The sequence below is a fragment of the Pelophylax lessonae genome (genome assembly GCF_965119305.1).
Source record: "Pelophylax lessonae genome assembly, chromosome: 6".
Classification (NCBI taxonomy): Eukaryota; Metazoa; Chordata; class Amphibia; order Anura; family Ranidae; genus Pelophylax; species Pelophylax lessonae.
The window spans coordinates 207,721,546-207,739,042 of NC_138773.1; the positions used below are offsets into that span (position 1 = coordinate 207,721,546).

Here is a 17,497-nt window from a genome sequence, read left to right on the forward strand (position 1 = left end):
TACCAAAACCAGATAATATGAGGTCAAACCTAAACACTTTCAATTTGTATGCAATCTGGCAGGCCCTTGCACTACATAGAAAAGGTAAATCTGAAGGAAATGTCTACGGAAAATCTTATAGTGTGTATGGCCATACATGTTCAATTTTTGTTGTACAATTTTCTGATAGATTAACCACAAACCACATAATGTGATGTCAAAGCTAAACAACACTTTCACTTATCCAATTAGGCAGGCCTTTGTACTACATACTTGAAGGTAAATTTCAAGAAAATTGGACAGAAAATTGTAAGAAAATTGGATCATGTATGGCCATACACACTATAAGGTTTTCTGAAGACTTTTTCCTTCAGATTTACCTTTTCTATGTAGTGCAAGGGCCTGCCAGATTGCATACAAATTGAAAGTGTTTAGGTTTGACCTCATATTATCTGGTTTGGGTAAATCTAAAGGAAAAAATCTTCAGAAAATCTTATAGTGTGTATGGCCCATTAGTCTAAATGAAAAAGCCACTTTGTGCTCATTCTGAGATTACTGAAAGCATTTCCTATGTGTGTTGACTTGATGTAGTAATTTTTTTATATATATATCTACATATCTTTTTTTGTGTTGTTGAATTCTGAGTTCTGGGGTTGCACTGCATATGTTCAATCAATTTGCAAATTCTCAGATTTGCAAGCTCAAACACTGCTATTTTTCAGAGTGTAATGTGGCTCTATATAGGAAGCAACAGTAATATGGCCCCCCACTAAACAAATATAATAATTTCACACATATACAATGTTTTATTTTTGGGGCGTTGCTTGTCATATATAACAACAGACAGTTGTAGGTAGTTCAGGGATTTGAACACCCAAATACATTGTTGCAAGGCAGCTGTGCTAACCACTTGGATATTTTGGTCAGTTTATTTAATCAAGCTCAAGCTCAATACATATTTGCAACATTTTTGCAAAACACAATTTACACAAACATAATCACTTTGTTACATTTATTTCATAATATATGCCACTGATAGTTTCTTAGCCTATCAATTTAAGTTTAAAATACTAATTTTTCACAGAAATAAATGTTTTAAACACCTATATATAATTTCCAGCATGCAGGATTATTTTTAAAAATTTGTTGATTATATACAGTTTTACTAAACTAGGTTAATTATTTGGGAATTGTGGTCTCTGAGGTTTTTTTTTTTTTTTTTGTTTCTTGTTATCTTTATGCCAAGCATACATGCACTGGCACCTTAAGAGCCCATTCACATTGAGGCGACACGACTTCGGGGGGTGACCTGTGAAGTCGCGTGCACCGCGACTTACAGAGACTTCACATACTGTAAGTCTATGCAAGTCGCTCCGAGGTCGCCCCAAAGTAGTACAGGACCCTTTTTCTAAGTCGGAGTGACTTGTGTCGCTCCTATTAGAACGGGTCCTGTACTACTCAATGGACCGTGACATACCGCGACTTGTCAGGCTGACAAGTCGCCTGACAAGTCGCGCTAATGTGAATGGGCTCTAAAAATTAATATAGTTTGATTAAATTAGTCCATCAGCTGCACCCCCAATGTCTTCCATGGGCATCAAAAGGTCAAGAAGTGAGGGAAAATCTCCTACGCAGTGTCACAGACCAAAAAAAAAAAAAAAAAGCAAAGGGAAATTTATTAGGACAAACACCATATAGATCATAAGAACCTGACAAATTAACAAAATGGTGGCTCTAAACCTCTCAAAAAATGGATAAAGAAACAGGTTTGCTAGAGTTAATAAAATCCCATTTTATTATGTTGATATGGGTTGTGTTCTGCATTTAAAAGGTAATGTTGCTTTTAACAATTTGTGATAATATATACTGTTTATTCGAATGATTCAACTTATAGCCTCTTTTTTACAGTTTACAACAGAAAAAAGCATTACAGGTCTTTACCCATTAGAAAAGACCGGAGTTGTGTTCAGTTTTGTACTAAAAAACTTTTTGGAGTTTGTGTCACATATGCTCCATTTTTTTGGGTGATATGTTCCACCACCGTCTTATGTGGTGCAGATTGACTTTCCCAGGTTCTAGGTTATGCAACCCACAAAGTCTTCACCATTACACCAGTTCAAACAGGGAAAACAAGTGGATGCATTAACCCCTCTGATAGAAAACACTAGTTTCAGTTCCAATATTTTCCATGGACGATTAACAGAACTACGCAACTCTTTAAAGTGATTGTAAAGTCTCATTTAAAAAATAAAATAACAAACATATTATGCTTACCTCTTCTGTGCAGTTGGTTTTGCACAGGGCAGCCTGCATCCTCCTCTTCTCGGGTCCCTCTTTGCTGCTCCTGGCCACTCCCATCAGACGAATGCCCCCACAGCAAGCAGCTTGCTATGGGGGCACCCGAACCGAAGGCTGCAACTCCGTGTGCCCATTTAGACATGGAGTTGCCATTCGACCCTGCCCCCTATCTCTCCTGATTAGCTGACTGACTTGGATTGACCACTGCGGGAGCCGATGGCGCCGCTGCTGTGTCTCAGCCAATCAGGAGGGAGAGTCTCGGATGGCCAAGGGACTCGTGGACATTACTGGACAGAGATGGGGTTTAGGTAAGTATGAGGGGGTGCTTGGAAGGCTGCTACAAACAGAAGGCTTTTTATCTTAATGCATAGAATGCATTATGATAAAAAACCTTCTGCCTTTACAACTCCTTTAATCTGAAACAACTTGCACAAGTTCCTTAAAAGGAACTGCTGCTGGATATCTTATTGCATATTCGAGTACTACACAGATATACTGGTGACCCCGGGCTGACTTTACCATGGACTCCACCAGATCCATTGCAATATGCCTAAATGTTACCTTGATAATAGGCAAAGGCACTAAGAGGTTCCTAAAATGTATGTCAGGACCTAGATCTGAACCTGCAACCAGCTGTGTCTGGCAGTGTCTCTTCTTGCTGAGCTAACTGGGATGCTGGATAGCATCAATTCCTTGAACAGTCTTGCCTTGAAGCTTGCTTCTCTTGAACCTTAAACTCTTTGCTCCTCCCATGAACTTTGTATTTTAGACATGCCTTTGCACTTCTTGTTTGCCAGATTATTGTGTTCTCTACAGCTAATATCTCGTTCTTGTCACTCCTGCTGCAATTCATATCTTTGCTACTACTCGTTACTGACCTTTGGCTTGTTCCTCAACTATGCTTCTGCTTGATCCCAACCTGCAACCACTTATTACCAACTTTTGGCTTGTTACTTACTGTGCCTCTGTTGACCCCCTGCTTTATCTGCTACTGAACCCCGGGCTTGTTCACATTCTGGTGGGGCAATCCTGAGGATGGCAAACTGGTACTAACACGCAGCAAAACCCATCTCCGCCATCAGGAGCTCGGGTGTCTAGACTTCATGCCTTAGGTGAACTTGTGTCATCTGCCAGGGTGGACTTTCTCTGTACTTATCCAGCTAGTCAGTGGAAGCCTCTCTACTCCTATAGATATTGGTCTCTGAGCCTGACTGTGACAATGCAACACTGGTGTAGTTGGCTGGTATGTGGGACAGGAAGCACAGTGCCTTTTTAGGTCTACAGGTATGAGTAAGTGCTAAATACAGCATGAAATGCGTTAGAATATCTCACTTTTACCCCACTGTGAAGTCACTACTTTTATATATGTTTACATGCAATTAAAATGACTTTTAACTGGATCTGCAGAGTGCAGCTGTTCAGGGTTTTTTTCTCGCTTTCATCTTTTTACTTCAGTAGTGACTTCTGGCCAATAGAACTAGTCTGTTATCTGTGCTTTGTTTTCTTGGTCACTAGATGACCTCCCAATGTGTTATAGGGAGCCATTTGAGTACTTTGGTGAGGCAAATATCAAATTACTATCTACGACAAAGTGGCACTTGTGAGACCCTATAAAGCACTGTTACTTTTTCTATGCCATTTTTTAACGTGGGGTTCCGCATTTGGGGCAGTGCCAAATGAACCCCTTGACACCTTTAGGTCAGGGTGATCTGGACCAGAAGAACCTTCCTCCTAATCCTATTCACTGGTTGTTAAAGACACCAGTGGGTGATGGCTCCCTAACAAGTTCATACACTCCTTAAATTTTGCATGTTTGAACTGCTACTTATTTAACAAATGCATTTAATGATTTATTTTAACTGACTTTAATGCTGTTTGATGCAGTATTTACAGAGCCTTTTAGCTGTTTGAGGGAAATACTGCAAAAAGGGATAGTAAATTGTCATTTTCAGTATCACGTGGTATTTGGAAAAATGTGTCATGTGACCCAAATACCACATGCAATCTGATTAGTAAATTAGTTTTACAGTTCAACAAAGAATAGCAGTCCCACTATAATTATGTGGATTAAGTTTGGTATCACCTCAACCTCCAATGTACAGTACCTATGCCACAAGTAGTGGTTATTCTCCCTGGCACTATTGGGTATTCCTTGGTGTTATCATGTATACACACCACTCTAAGAGTCTTTTTATCGGACCAACTTTCCCAGCCACCCCAGTATGGACAAGGGTCACCATACTACCTGAATCCTGAAGACCCATGGCATGAAGTTGATTCACCCAGACATTATATTCAAATTGCACCTCTTGGTGGGTAGTACAGACCCTCTGGGTGTAAAAAAACAGCCTTTGTATGGCTACACACTCCATGGGTTTCTCCTGCAGAAGACACTGAGCCTGGATATGACCCAAGGTGTGAAACCACCAACAAAGGATGATCTCACTTCTCTGTGCCAGAGCAGACCTCTGGGACGCTGGAGCAGTCACTCCCTGACTTTCCTTAGTGCTGAATCCAGGGTTTGCAGATGGCATTATTCTCCATGCTAACAGGGAGCTTCGGGACTTGGCACATCAAAGTAGATCCTCTTTCCTTTATGCTCCACTATCATCACCAGTCGGTCCATCGTCTGGGGCTCCCCATGCTTGACCCAATGCTGAAGCTCACCTAGTAGCACCCTTAGTAGTGGTCCACGATGACCCAATCTGAGGTCCCATTAGTTTATCTGGCTGTAACCATTTTGGGGCAAGTTGTTGCAGGTCCTGCTTTTGGAACCAAGGTGATTGGCCAGTGCAATACACAGCAATGCATGCTATGCCCTTGGACAGCAACATGCACCCTAAGGTGAGCTAAGATCTCCCTTTTTACCTTGGCATAATTGTTTGTGTCACATGCCAGCAAATAATATTATGCCTTCTTTGGTTCCCCCAAAAGAAGTGGAATGAGGCTGGCCCACTGGTCCTGAGGTCATCCCTTTCTCTCTCGGGTGTACTTTCAAAAGTGGTCAAGAATACTTTCACATCAATTTGGAGTATATGTTTTTGCAAGTAGTGGCTGGACTTCACCGTTACTGGGTTGCTAGGGGTGACAACCACTTTCTGCAAAAGCAAAATTCTGGGTCTGTTGAGCCTCCAGCTGTGCTGCCTGAGACAGCTGAGCCTGTATCAACAGAGCCAAGGTCCGCTCATAGTGGTGTTTTTCTTCCAGGCAGACCTCCTGTTGGGTCTGTATTTGCACCCAACTGGTCTCCTGCCAGGCTGGGTGTTCTGAACCAGGGCTTTTATGACTTCATCTATGCTTCTTTTAGTGGTATGAAGTGCCTGTGTCACTCTGAACCACAACATTCAAAACAGGTACCAGCCCTTTAAATGTCAGTCTCTTGATTCATTAGGGGTGGAGATCACGCTGGACTGACTTGATCAGTCACTGTTTGTAGGCAGATAATGATGTGGGTGAATAGGAAGAATTCCCTTACAAAGATTTGCTCCCAACATGAAAGGAGGTCATAGTGAGCCCTGTCAGGGCCTGGGCTACTGCCTTAGGGTACGGTCTTATGGTCGATTTCACATGTAACCTTGAAAAGTAGACAGAAAGAAGCCCTCGGTATCCAGTAAATGTGGGTTTGAAAAGACATTTTATTGAAGGTAGCAACAAGTAAAATCAAACAAGCACATTTCGAGGGGAACAGATACTCCCTCAAGATTAACATGCAGCAATAGCCCTGAGGAAGGGGGAGTCTCTGTTTCACCAAAATGCATTGGCTTGATTTTACTTGTTGCTAATTTCAATAAAATGTAATTTCAAGCTCACATATACTGGTATACTGGATACCAGGCACTCCTTTCTATCTACTTAACAAAGTGTCTTGATTCTAACTGCTTTTTCTGGTTAGGCAGCTCGCATCCAAGTACCAAATGTGATATTTGGAGTTTGGATCACTTAGCCACCATGTGTGTAATTGTAAAAATTAACAGTCTTTATTTCTCCAAAAGGCCAAAAAGCTTATCTTCAGCATAAAAAAAACAAACAGTCCATAGGCTCTGGTACAAAACAAAGCTTTACCTCACTGGCAGCATACACTTGTCCTAAAAAACAATTTAAAGTTCTTGCTTGCCAGAAAGGCCCACAGCAAACTTGGGGAGAATCACTAAAACCGGTACTCGCAGAATCTGGTGCAGCTGTGCATAGTAATCAATCTGTCTTTAGCTTTTTTAATTAAGCTGTCACAATAAAACCTAGAAGCTGACTTGTCACTGTGCACAGCTTTATTAGATTCTATCCTCATCAGTTTTAGTAAATCTCCCCCACTGTGTTCAGCTCCCCACAACACCACACCAACCCTTGCTGGCTACTTCCTGCCCTTTTCAGAGCTCTTCCAAAGGTGGGCTAATCCTGATCAATCAAAGCTGCCTCTCTTGTTGTCCCCCTTAAAGAGACCACAACCCAAACAAAATGACATATATTTATCATCCAGGACCCACCCTTGTATCCTGTACAGTATATAATGAGGAGGAGTTATTTTTTTAATATCGATAGCTATTAATAGATATTAATTGTTGTTTTTGTTCAGTAGTTTAGTCGTGTCCAACTCTTTGTGAACTCATGAACCATAGCACGCAAGGCTTTTCTGTCCTCCACTGCCTCCCAAAGCTTGCTTAACTTCATGTTCATTGTTTTGATGATGCTATCTATCCATCTTGTTTTGTGTCCTCCAGTTCTCCTTTTTCCTTCCATGTTTCTCAGCATCAGGGTCTTGTCCAATGAGTCCTAACTTCGCATTAGGCGGCCAAAGTATTCAAGTTTCAGCTTCATAATCCATCCTTCCAGTAAATATTCAGGGTTAATTTTCTTCAGGATTGACTGGTTTGATCTTCTTGCTGTCTGAGGAACTTTCAAGAGTCTTCTCAAACACTATAGTTTAAAAGCATCAATTCTTCAGCATTCAGCCTTCCTTATGGTCCAACTTTCACAGCCATAGGTTGCTACTGGATAAACCAAAGCTTTGACTATACGGCACTTTGTCAGTAGGGTAAAATCTTTGCTTTTTATAATGTTATCTAGGTTTGCCATTGATTTCCTCCTAAGAAGCAAGTGTCTCTTTTTTTTATGGCTGCAATCAACATCTGCTGTGATCTTGGAGCTTAGGAAGATAAAATCTGTCACTGTTTCCATTTCTTCTCCTTCTTTTTGCCAAAGAGTGATGGGACCAGTTGCCAGGATCTTAGTATTCTTAATGTTCAATTTCGGGACAGCTTTCCTCTTCATTAAGAGACTCTTTAGTTCTTCTTCTTCACTTTCTGCCATTAGTGTGGTATCGTCTGCATTTCTCAGGTTTTTCAGAAGACAGGTGAGGTGGTCTGATATTCCCATTTCTTTCAGTTTTTGCCACATCTTGTTTTGATCCACACAACCGAAAGTCTTTACTGTAGTCAATAAAGCAGAAGTAGACTTTCTTCTGGATCTCTCTTGCTTTCTCCATGATCCAGAGAATGTTGGCAATTTGATCTTTAGTTCCTCTGCCTCTTCGAAATCCAGCTTGTACTTGTGGTAGGTCCCGGGTCACAGGCTGCTATAGCCTAGCTTGCAGAATTTTCAGCATAACCTTGCTAGCGCGTGAGATGAGTGCGATCGTATGGTAGTTTGAACATTCTTTGGCGCTGCCCTTCTTTGGTATCGGAATGTAAAAGGACCTCTTCCAGTCCTGTGGCAATTGCTGAGTTTTCCAAATTTGTTGGCATATCTACAGCATTGTCTTTTATGTTTTTAAATAACTTAGCTGGGATACCATCACTTCCACTAGCTTTGTTAAGTCAGTATATCTTAGTATCTTAGTGATGGGAAGATATTAATACATAGAGGCAAATTCTTTGCTGGGTCATTTTACTGCTATGCTGTAAATATTCTGGTGTCATTTAATACACCATTCTTCAGATTTATTTACAGTCACTAAGAGTACATGGGAACCCTGGACCAAATATTTACACCTGGCAGGTTGAGACCCTATGAAGCGTATGGACTATCATTTTGTGAGAGACCATTTTGGGGGATGTGGGGGCTGGAGTCCTTGGTTACGGGGGATGAGCAGGCTAGTGGGTGGCACTTTTTCTTGTTTTCTTTTCTTGGTGTCAAAGGCTGGTGAGAGGTGGAGCCAAGGAAGTCTATTGTTTGCCCAGAGCCATTACCTTCAGACCCTTTGAACTTTCTTCTTTGTAACATCCTTCTTTCCCTTTGAATTTTACTTTCTATGCAATATCAGCTAACAATGGAACATTTACCATGAACCTGGATAATACACAGTGATTTGCAGTGACAGGAGCCACAACTTAGTCTTATGTAAAGCTTTATTATTCTGCTTTTACTTGATTTTACGGATATCAGTTGAATGTTATTGGCCCTTATACTATATCATGGAGTATGGAGTTTAATTATTGGGATATTGTTTTTTCTTGTCTTGATGTTTCAGGTACACTGGTTTGTAATCTCTATTGCATTACTTATTATCCAATGAGAATAATTGAAAGGGAGCTACAGTGTACAGATTCTAGAGAAAGCTGCAGAGGGCTACAGGATGCAGAATGCAGAGCAGGGAGAGCCTAGAGACACTGTGCTGAGTTTTGCAAACAGAGGAGAGAATCCCACAGATTCTGCCTGGGACTTGCACTGAGGAATTCATAGAGGGAGAAAACACGGGTTTGAGAGGGGCGCTTTTTAGTGTAGCATGTCCTCTCACCAGGTCATCGGGTTACCCAACAGCTGACCGGGGACACTTATCCGACACTGATGTTGAAAAGCCTCTGGCATGCTTATTCAGTTTCATTTTGTTGCCTTTGTGGGGATTTGACTGTTGCCGGCAGGGTTAATTTAGGCAGACTGCATTCCCACTCCACTACTGAATTACAAATATTCTCTGATTGCTAGAGAATCCTCCTGCAAGAGTTAAAGGCCCCACCACTGGCGGACTTTCTATCAGCTCTCCCACTCATCAGTGGTTTAGTTAGAGCCTTGAAAGCAGTAGATATAGCATACCAAATGTTTCTTTCCATGGAGTTCACCGTTATAGCTATTTGTTTATTGTATATTGCACTGGTAGTGCTAGCCAGCTGAGCCAGTTTATAGTATTAGATTAACACTGATATTGTTGGCAATGTTTGAACTAAACTTCCCTTTTAAAATAAAGATCACTGTACATGAGTGTTGGGTTCGGTTCTGGGCGAGTCACTACTAATGGACAGTAGAGGGACCCATCTATCCAGCAGTTTTATAAACAAAGCCTTGATCGTACACCCACAATACAAAATATAAAATGATGAGTGCAGCACCATTGATTATCATTGATAATCCTAAGAAAACCCCCTTTTCCAGGATTTAAAAGTTTTTTTTTTCCTGTAGAAAATGTGTGGTATGTCCTGTCAATCCTTCGACATACAGTACAAGAAGGTGTGTATTTTTCAATCCAATGTTACGTCTAAAGTTTTTGATATGAAGTAGTTTATTACCTGTTCATCTACGAATGTGATTTATTTCTTACAGTGTCCTCGCGGCCTACAATATGTGGGCCATACTATTAGGGCTATGTAAATTAGAGTTAATGAACATTTAGTTAATGAACATTAATGAACATTAGAGTTAATGAACATTTAATGAACTCATCTGACATGAGTTCCCTGAACACAGTGTGTCCAAGCATTATGCGCGTTATCATAATAAAAAACCAGATGGGCCCTTTATTTTTGGCATAGATTGTTTTCCCACATTGGAGAGGTAGTCATGTCCAGCCAGAGATCTCAAGACTTGAGTTCCGCTGAATTTATGACCTCAAAAGCTACTCACCAAGGCGTATGAACATAGAGTGGATTGGTAATTGTTTTTTGAATAATGGGCGAGTTTAATCATTGGATTATTTTATTCACATTCTGTGTTCTCTCTGTTATTTGTGTTAAGTACTGAGGGTATTAGTCATTTGAGAATTGTAAAAATTTAATTTCAGCTAGGTGGAGCCATTTGTAAAATGTGACGTCCATTTTTAACCATGTGAAGAGGTGTTGTTAATGAATTATAGTCCACTAGATGGGGCATTCACCATGCGTAACATCATAGAAAATTATTCTTTTTTATATTTGAAGTTACGTTTATTAGTCACTATTGGAGACGGATTGGGATTCATATTGGGTTAGCTTTTTTTTTTATTGTATTTCTATTACAAGCAGTTTTTTTGAATATTGCTTTCCTTTGGTCAGCCATCTCCAGTTTAGTCAAAATTTAAAGTGTGCTTACGTCTGTTCGGCACACCTCTGAAGACGGCAGAATATGACGAAACACATAAGGCAACTCTAGGTGACATGACGTAAGCACGCCACATGCCACGGCCATTTTCAATCCACGTTTGAACACTTGTATTATTTGTATTAAATGTGAGTGTATTATGACTCTAATAAATTAGCTAATGTAGCTTTTTAGACATATTACACTATTGTAGTGCTTTATATTCTTAAGGTAAACGGTACACGTCCCCATACTTTGCTTCTGGAGAGGAAGCTCACACTATTTGAGTGTGGAGCATACCTGGTCTTTGGAACTGCAGTGGAGGAAGTAATGTGTATCTGGCCTAGCCATTGATCCATTGAGTCCTGGCATTTTATATGCATGTATTGACCTCTCTATGACTTGAGGGTCAACAATATTTGGTAAGCAGGATTGCCCCTCTTTACACAGTGGTGACATGTGCCCTTTGTTCACAACAGCTGGTGCGGGGATCCCTTTTACCATCTTCAATACATGGACTTTATGCATAGTGTTTTATTGGGACTGTGTTCATTTTGTTGGCGCTGCACCCTTCGTTTTATATTTTGTGTTGTGGGTGTACAATCAAGCCTATTGGTGCTGGCTGCCAACGCCATCATTTTTTTAACCAACCACATACATTTTGTTTTTTCTAGGCCAAACTTTGCCTGTCATGCCGGCCTAGCACTCATTTGTAACTGCAGGCTTTTAGATGCTGCTGTAGGTACAGTATGTGCAGGCATGCAAGCTGCCTGCACTTTATGCCTACAGCATTTTTCTTTCCCTGACTCTTTTAAAGTACAATCATAGCTTTTTACTGAATCTTTAAGAGTGCAGGTGTATAAAATTATGGAACCATGTCTTGAGAATACTGGGTTGCAGGTTGTATGCTCCTTTCACACAGGTGTGCTTTGCTCCTTTCAGCAGGGAATCCGTGAGCAGATCCCCTGCTGAATCAGAGCAGAGTGGGACAGATGTCAGTTTTGTGGCATCCTATGTTATTCAGTTTCGCATTTGAATTTTGACAACTGACTGTGGCGGACCTGTGTGGTGGATCTAAATGCTGCTGTCCATTTACATCGGGCTAGCACTGATCTAGCTCATTTAGGTCCGAAAAAATGGAAAAGCACACAGTCTTTTCCGTTTTTTATTTTTTCTCAAAACTAGACAGACTTGGAGGTAGAAGGATGTACAGTATCTCACAAAAGTGAGTACACCCCTCACATTTTTGTAAATATTTTATTATATCTTTTCATGTGACAACACTGAAGAAATGACACTTTGCTACAATGTAAAGTAGTGAGTGTTCAGCTTGTATAACAGTGTAAATTTGCTGTTACCTCAAAAGAACTCAACACACAGCCATTAATGTCTGAACTGCTGGCAACAAAAGTGAGTACACCCCTAAGTTGAAATGTCCAAGTTGGGTGCAAAGTGTCAATATTTTTTGTGGCCATCATTATTTTACTGCACTGCCTTAACCCTCTTGGGCATGGAGTTCAGCAGAGCTTCACAGGTTGCCACTGGAGTCCTCTTCCACTCCTCCATGATGACATCAGGGAGCTGGTGGATGTTAGAGACCTTGCGCTCCTCCACCTTCTGTTTGAGGATGCCTCACAGATGCTCAATAGGGTTTAGGTCTGGAGACATGCTTGGCCAGTCTATTACCTTTACCCTCAACTTCTTTAGCAAGGCAGGGGTCATCTTGGAGGTGTGTTTAGGGTGGTTATATTAGAATACTGCCCTGCAGCCCAGTGTCCAAAGGGAGGGGATCATGCTCTGCTTCAGTATGTCACAGTACATATTGGCATTCATAGTTCCCTCAATTAACTTTAGCTCCCCAGTGCCAGCGGCACTCATGCAGCCCCAGAGCATGACACTCCCACCACCATGCTTGACTGTAGGCATGACACCCTTGTCTTTGTACTCCTCACCTGTTTGCTGCCATACACGCTTGACACCATCTGAACCAAATAAGTTTATCTTGGTCTTATCTGACAACAAGACATGGTTCCAGTAATTCATGTCCTTAGTCTGATTGTCTTCAGCAAACTGTTTGCGGGCTTTCTTGTGCATCATCTTTAGAAGAGGCTTCCTTCTGGGATAACAGCCATGCAGACCAATTTGATGCAGTGTGCGGCATATAGTCTGAGCACTGACAGGCTGACTCCCCACCCCTTCAACCTCTGCAGCAATGCTGGCATCACTCATACGTCTACTGTATTTCCCAAAGACAACCTCTAAATATGACGCAGAGCATGTGCACTCAACTTCTTTTGTCGACCATGGCGAGGCCTGTTCTAAGTGGAACCTGTCCTGTTAAACCCCTGTTTGGTCTTGGCCACCGTGTTGCAGCTCAGTTTCAGGGTCTTGGCAATCTTCTTATAGCCTAGGCAATCTTTATGTAGAGCAACAATTCCTTTTTTTTCAGATCCTCAGAGAGTTCTTTGCCATGAAGTGTCATGTTGAGCTTCCAGTGACCAGTATGAGAGAGTGAGAGCAATAACACCAAATTTAACACACATGAGACCTTCTAACACTAACGAGTCACATGGTATAGGGGAGGGAAAATGGCTAGTTGGGCTGAATTTGGATACATTCACTTAGGGGTGTTCTCACTTTTGTTGCCAGTGGTTTAGACAATAATGGCTATGTGTTGAGTTATTTTGAGGGGACAGCAAATTTACACTGTTATACAAGCTGTACACTCACTACTTTACATTGTAGCAAAGTGTCATTTCTTCAGTGTTGTCACATGAAAAGATATAATAAAATATTTACAAAAACGTGAGGGGTGTACTCACTTTTGTGAAATACTGTATATAAACACAATCCTTTTTACATTTTCCTGCCCATACACCTGTGCAGAGCTTCTTAAAGTTTATAATATATAATTTTTTTTAACAAAACCTGATGCAAATAAGCCTGCCACACATTAAAAAAGTATATGCAAGGACTTTTTTTATGTATATTTGACAGTGCTGTCTTTCTTTGTAAACCCTGTGCCTGCAATCATGGACATCTAAGAACATTTTGCAAAGATAAAAATAAACACACCAAAAATATTCAGGGGCAGTTTTTATATTTTTTCAGTGCAATTATAGACCATCAGAGGGAGAAATGTATGAATCACGCTGCAACGCATCTCATGATTTCACTGCTCCTGTTTAGCTATTAAAGTCTCTCCTTGCTGTGCTATAGAATAATACATTTCTCCAATTATAGAAGATAGATTTATGTCCAAAGGTAGCAGACAGTTAACTGTCATCTTGTTTAGGTTCTTCTTCGTTCTCTGTAAATAAAGAACGTGCGAAAAAATTATTTCAAAAACATTTTTTTAATTTGTGTTTAAAATACTATTTTGGAGAGTGTAATGTTTTTGGTCTGGCAAACATGGAATTGTGCATGTGTATATTTTGTATTTACAAATCTCACAACCAGCAAATGGCAATTGCAAAGATCCCCCACCAACTGTCACAACAGGAGATAAGAGGGGCACAGGAGGTGCTCTTTGGTAACATGTTACATATTATACCCAAAATACGGGTATAACATGTTACATGTTACCAAAGTTTAACGTATCCTTTAAGAGCAGAACACATAGGGGGAAGTTTGTCACAAGAAACAAGGAGAAAGCTACATTTATCTTTTCAGCTAATACAGACAAAAAAGGCAAGTTTAATAATTGAAACAGTCATGTTAATAACTACAGGCTTAAACAATTCCATACTGTTTAACGTCATATGATGTCCTGGGCTTTCATTGGAGATATCTGAATGATGCTTTTAGCTACAGGCATCATTCAGATATCTTTTTTTTTCAGTCAACAATTTTCTGCACAGTAAAAACAATCATAGCAGCACTTCAGCTACTTAAAAGGAACCTGCCAGGGTCAGAAATTTATATGACCCTCGGATCTATATTACCCCAGGATCTATACTAAAGGCTGCCAGCAACAACCACAAATAGTGCCACTCGACGCTGTCAAATGCTTTGACAGCATCGAGGGACAATATAATTCTTGATCTCATCTTCCCGACTGGTATTTTTAGACTTAAAATAATCTCTTTATGTTTCTGTTGACCTACCAGGAAGAAATCCACACTGATCAGGGTGGAGTATTGTATGGATTATTTTACTCAACCTATTAGCTAGAACCTTTGCCAGTAATTTAACATCTGCACAGAGCAGGGAAATTGGTCTATAGGATGCGGGTTGAAGAGGATCTTTCTTTTCTTGTGGTATTATTATAATCGTATCATAGATACTGGCAATTTTTCCTTTTCTATTGCCTCATTTAATACCTGCAATAGCTCTGGTAGCATTATCTCCCTATATTCCTTACATATTTCATTTGGTAATCCATATGGCCCTGGTGCTTTATGGCTAGCTGAATTCAATGCGGCCTCCTCCTGTAGTTCTTCAATAGTAATGGGCAATTCCAAGAATGCCTTATCTAGGTGTGGAATAGTTAGACCCTGAAAAAACTATCCCATTTCTCTATCTACCTTGTCTACCTTAGACTTGTATAGAATCATCTATGTGCCTGTTTCTATAGTATGTTTGTCTTTTTTCAGTCAGATTTTCAGTGGACGTGAAGTGATTGACTCGCATGTGTTGGACATTCAATCATTAGATTTTGGGTGTGTTTCAACACAGCTCTCAAACTCATTCAGTCAATTGTCGGCTGCCTATATATGCAACTCTTTCTTCTTCCCCCACTATTGGTAATGACTAAGCGATCTTAGAATCGTGAAATGCGTCTACCTGTGTCTATGTGAAGCACTGTTTGTATTATATTGTGTGGGGAATTAAACACTTCATTCTTCAAATTCCTCTGAGTGCGGTCACTTTCTCTTTGAATTATTAGATCAGAATAATACTCTTTAAAAACATTCATTATTTCCAACAGACACATGGTCACAACTCCAGCACCAAAGCAGTTTCAGCAGTATCTTGAGATTGTGCCAGGAGGGCCAGCATGTGTCTGGTATTTTCTCCCTCCTCGTAATGGACTTGCTTCAGAAAGTCCCATTGTTTTTTTAAATTTAATTTATTAACAGTTTTTTTTTTTTTAAGGGGGTGGAGAGTACTGATCGCTCTGTTCATTCAGGAAAGAAAGGGCGCTGGTAAGCACATGTTTACCAGCCCCCCCCCCCCACTCTCTATCCTGGCACTCACCAATCTCCCGGGCAGCAGCTGCAGCCAGCGAAAGAGGTTGGAGGGAGAGCCAGGGATAGGTAAGGGGGGGGGGGGCACTGAAAAGAGGGGGGTAACAGTGGGGGGGAGGGGGTTGTGTTTTTTACCTTTTGTTTAGCACAGTGGCTGGATGCAATTGCCGTTGGGAGAGGCAGTGGGAGGAAGCTGACAATTGCATTCAGCCACATTTCATCGTGCCATCCAAAATTGAAAGTTAAAGCTCTATGATAAAAAGAAGAATCCATCTCTGAACATGATCCAGAAACACAGCTGTCTTCTCTGGGCCAAAGCTCCTTTACATTGGTCTGTTGCAAAGTGGAAAACTGCTTTGTGGTTAGATTAATTGCAATTTGACATTGTTTTTGGTAACCATGGGTACAATGTCCTCTGGACTAAAGAGGAGCGGGATCTTCTGGCTTGTTATCAGTACTCAGTTTAAAATATTGCATCTCTGATGGTATGGGGGTACATTCGTGTGTATGGAATGGGCAGCTTGCACATCTGGAAAAGCATTATCACTGCTGAAAGATATATCCAGGTTTTAATAGCAGCATATGCTCCTATCCAGACTATGTCTTTTTCAGGGAAGGCCTTGCATATATCAAAAGGACATTGCTAAACCACATACTGCATCAATGACAACAGCATGGCTTCATAGTCCAGGTGCGTAATTGGCCTGCCTGCAGTCCAGACCTTTCACCAATCGCTTCACCAAAATATTTGACACATCTTGAAATTAAAAATACAACACACAATCAAACACAATCCTATATCAGGCAAGAATAGGACAACATTCCTCTCCCAAAACTCTAACAACTGATGTTCCCAGATGTTTACAGAGTATGTTAAAAGAAGGGGAGGCTACATCGTGGTAAACATGGCTCTGTACTAACTTTTTTTTATATGTATTACATTTGATATGTTTTCTGTTTTCTATTGTGAATAAATTACTGGTTTATGAGATTTGCAAATCATTGCATTCTATTTTCATGTAGATTTTACACAGTGCCCCAACTTTTTTGGAATTGGGGTTTTAGTAGGTTAACAGTTTTACATAAATGAAGAAGGCTGACCATTGTAAGCAACCGTCAGATATACGTTAAAGGTTTGTTTCAACACTATCATTTTTGCTGAACAGCTTACTCTGTTACAGGGAGTTGAACAATAACATACTTACTGACTGGATCACCAGGTGAAAATAAAGAAAATACATCTAAAAAAGGAAACCAATGCCACCATCACAGCTAAGTGGTAAGCTGTAATACATTTATTTTAGTTTTGGGGTTTTATACCGCTTTATACTCTATATTTGCTACCCCACTGTTGTTCAGAAGTGTTATGCTCAGAATTCCAGCCAATCATCTGTTTTATCTCTGCTTGGAGTTGTTTTGTTTACAAATTCCATTAAAAAGCTACTGCTTTTCAATAAACTTCCATGACTTGAATGTACCAGCACAATAAAAAGCACCAATGGAGTTCCAAAGATGGGCAAGTTGAGTACTGAAAGTCTTGTAGCTGTTTAGCGCCTCAAAGCTGATGAGTGGGGGTTGCAAGTGGGTGCCACTTCCTATTAGTTATCTTTAGGGAATTAACACGGTATAATTTGACCTTTCAATGTTACCTGGGAGGGCTGTGCTTTCATTGCTTTCTTCACTTTGTTCAATGTCTTCAGCAGTATTTTTGGGGGATGTTTCTTCACTGGTCCCTGTGGAACAAAAATGAAATGGATTTAGATATATTT

General features: G+C 40.5%; 1 protein-coding gene across 1 annotated transcript in view; it reads right to left on the reverse strand.

The window, feature by feature from the left end:
- Positions 1 to 13,739: 13,739 nt before the first annotated feature.
- The window catches only part of NME9 (NME/NM23 family member 9), an 81,821-nt gene continuing 78,063 nt past the window's right edge, over positions 13,740 to 17,497 (reverse strand). The window contains exons 16-17 of the mRNA XM_082262097.1: positions 17,378 to 17,461; positions 13,740 to 13,849 (exon numbers count right to left, since the gene is read on the reverse strand). Of these exons, the coding sequence (XP_082118223.1) occupies positions 13,815 to 13,849; positions 17,378 to 17,461 (119 nt within the window). The 3' untranslated portion in view covers positions 13,740 to 13,814. The remainder of the gene's footprint in view (positions 13,850 to 17,377; positions 17,462 to 17,497) is intronic.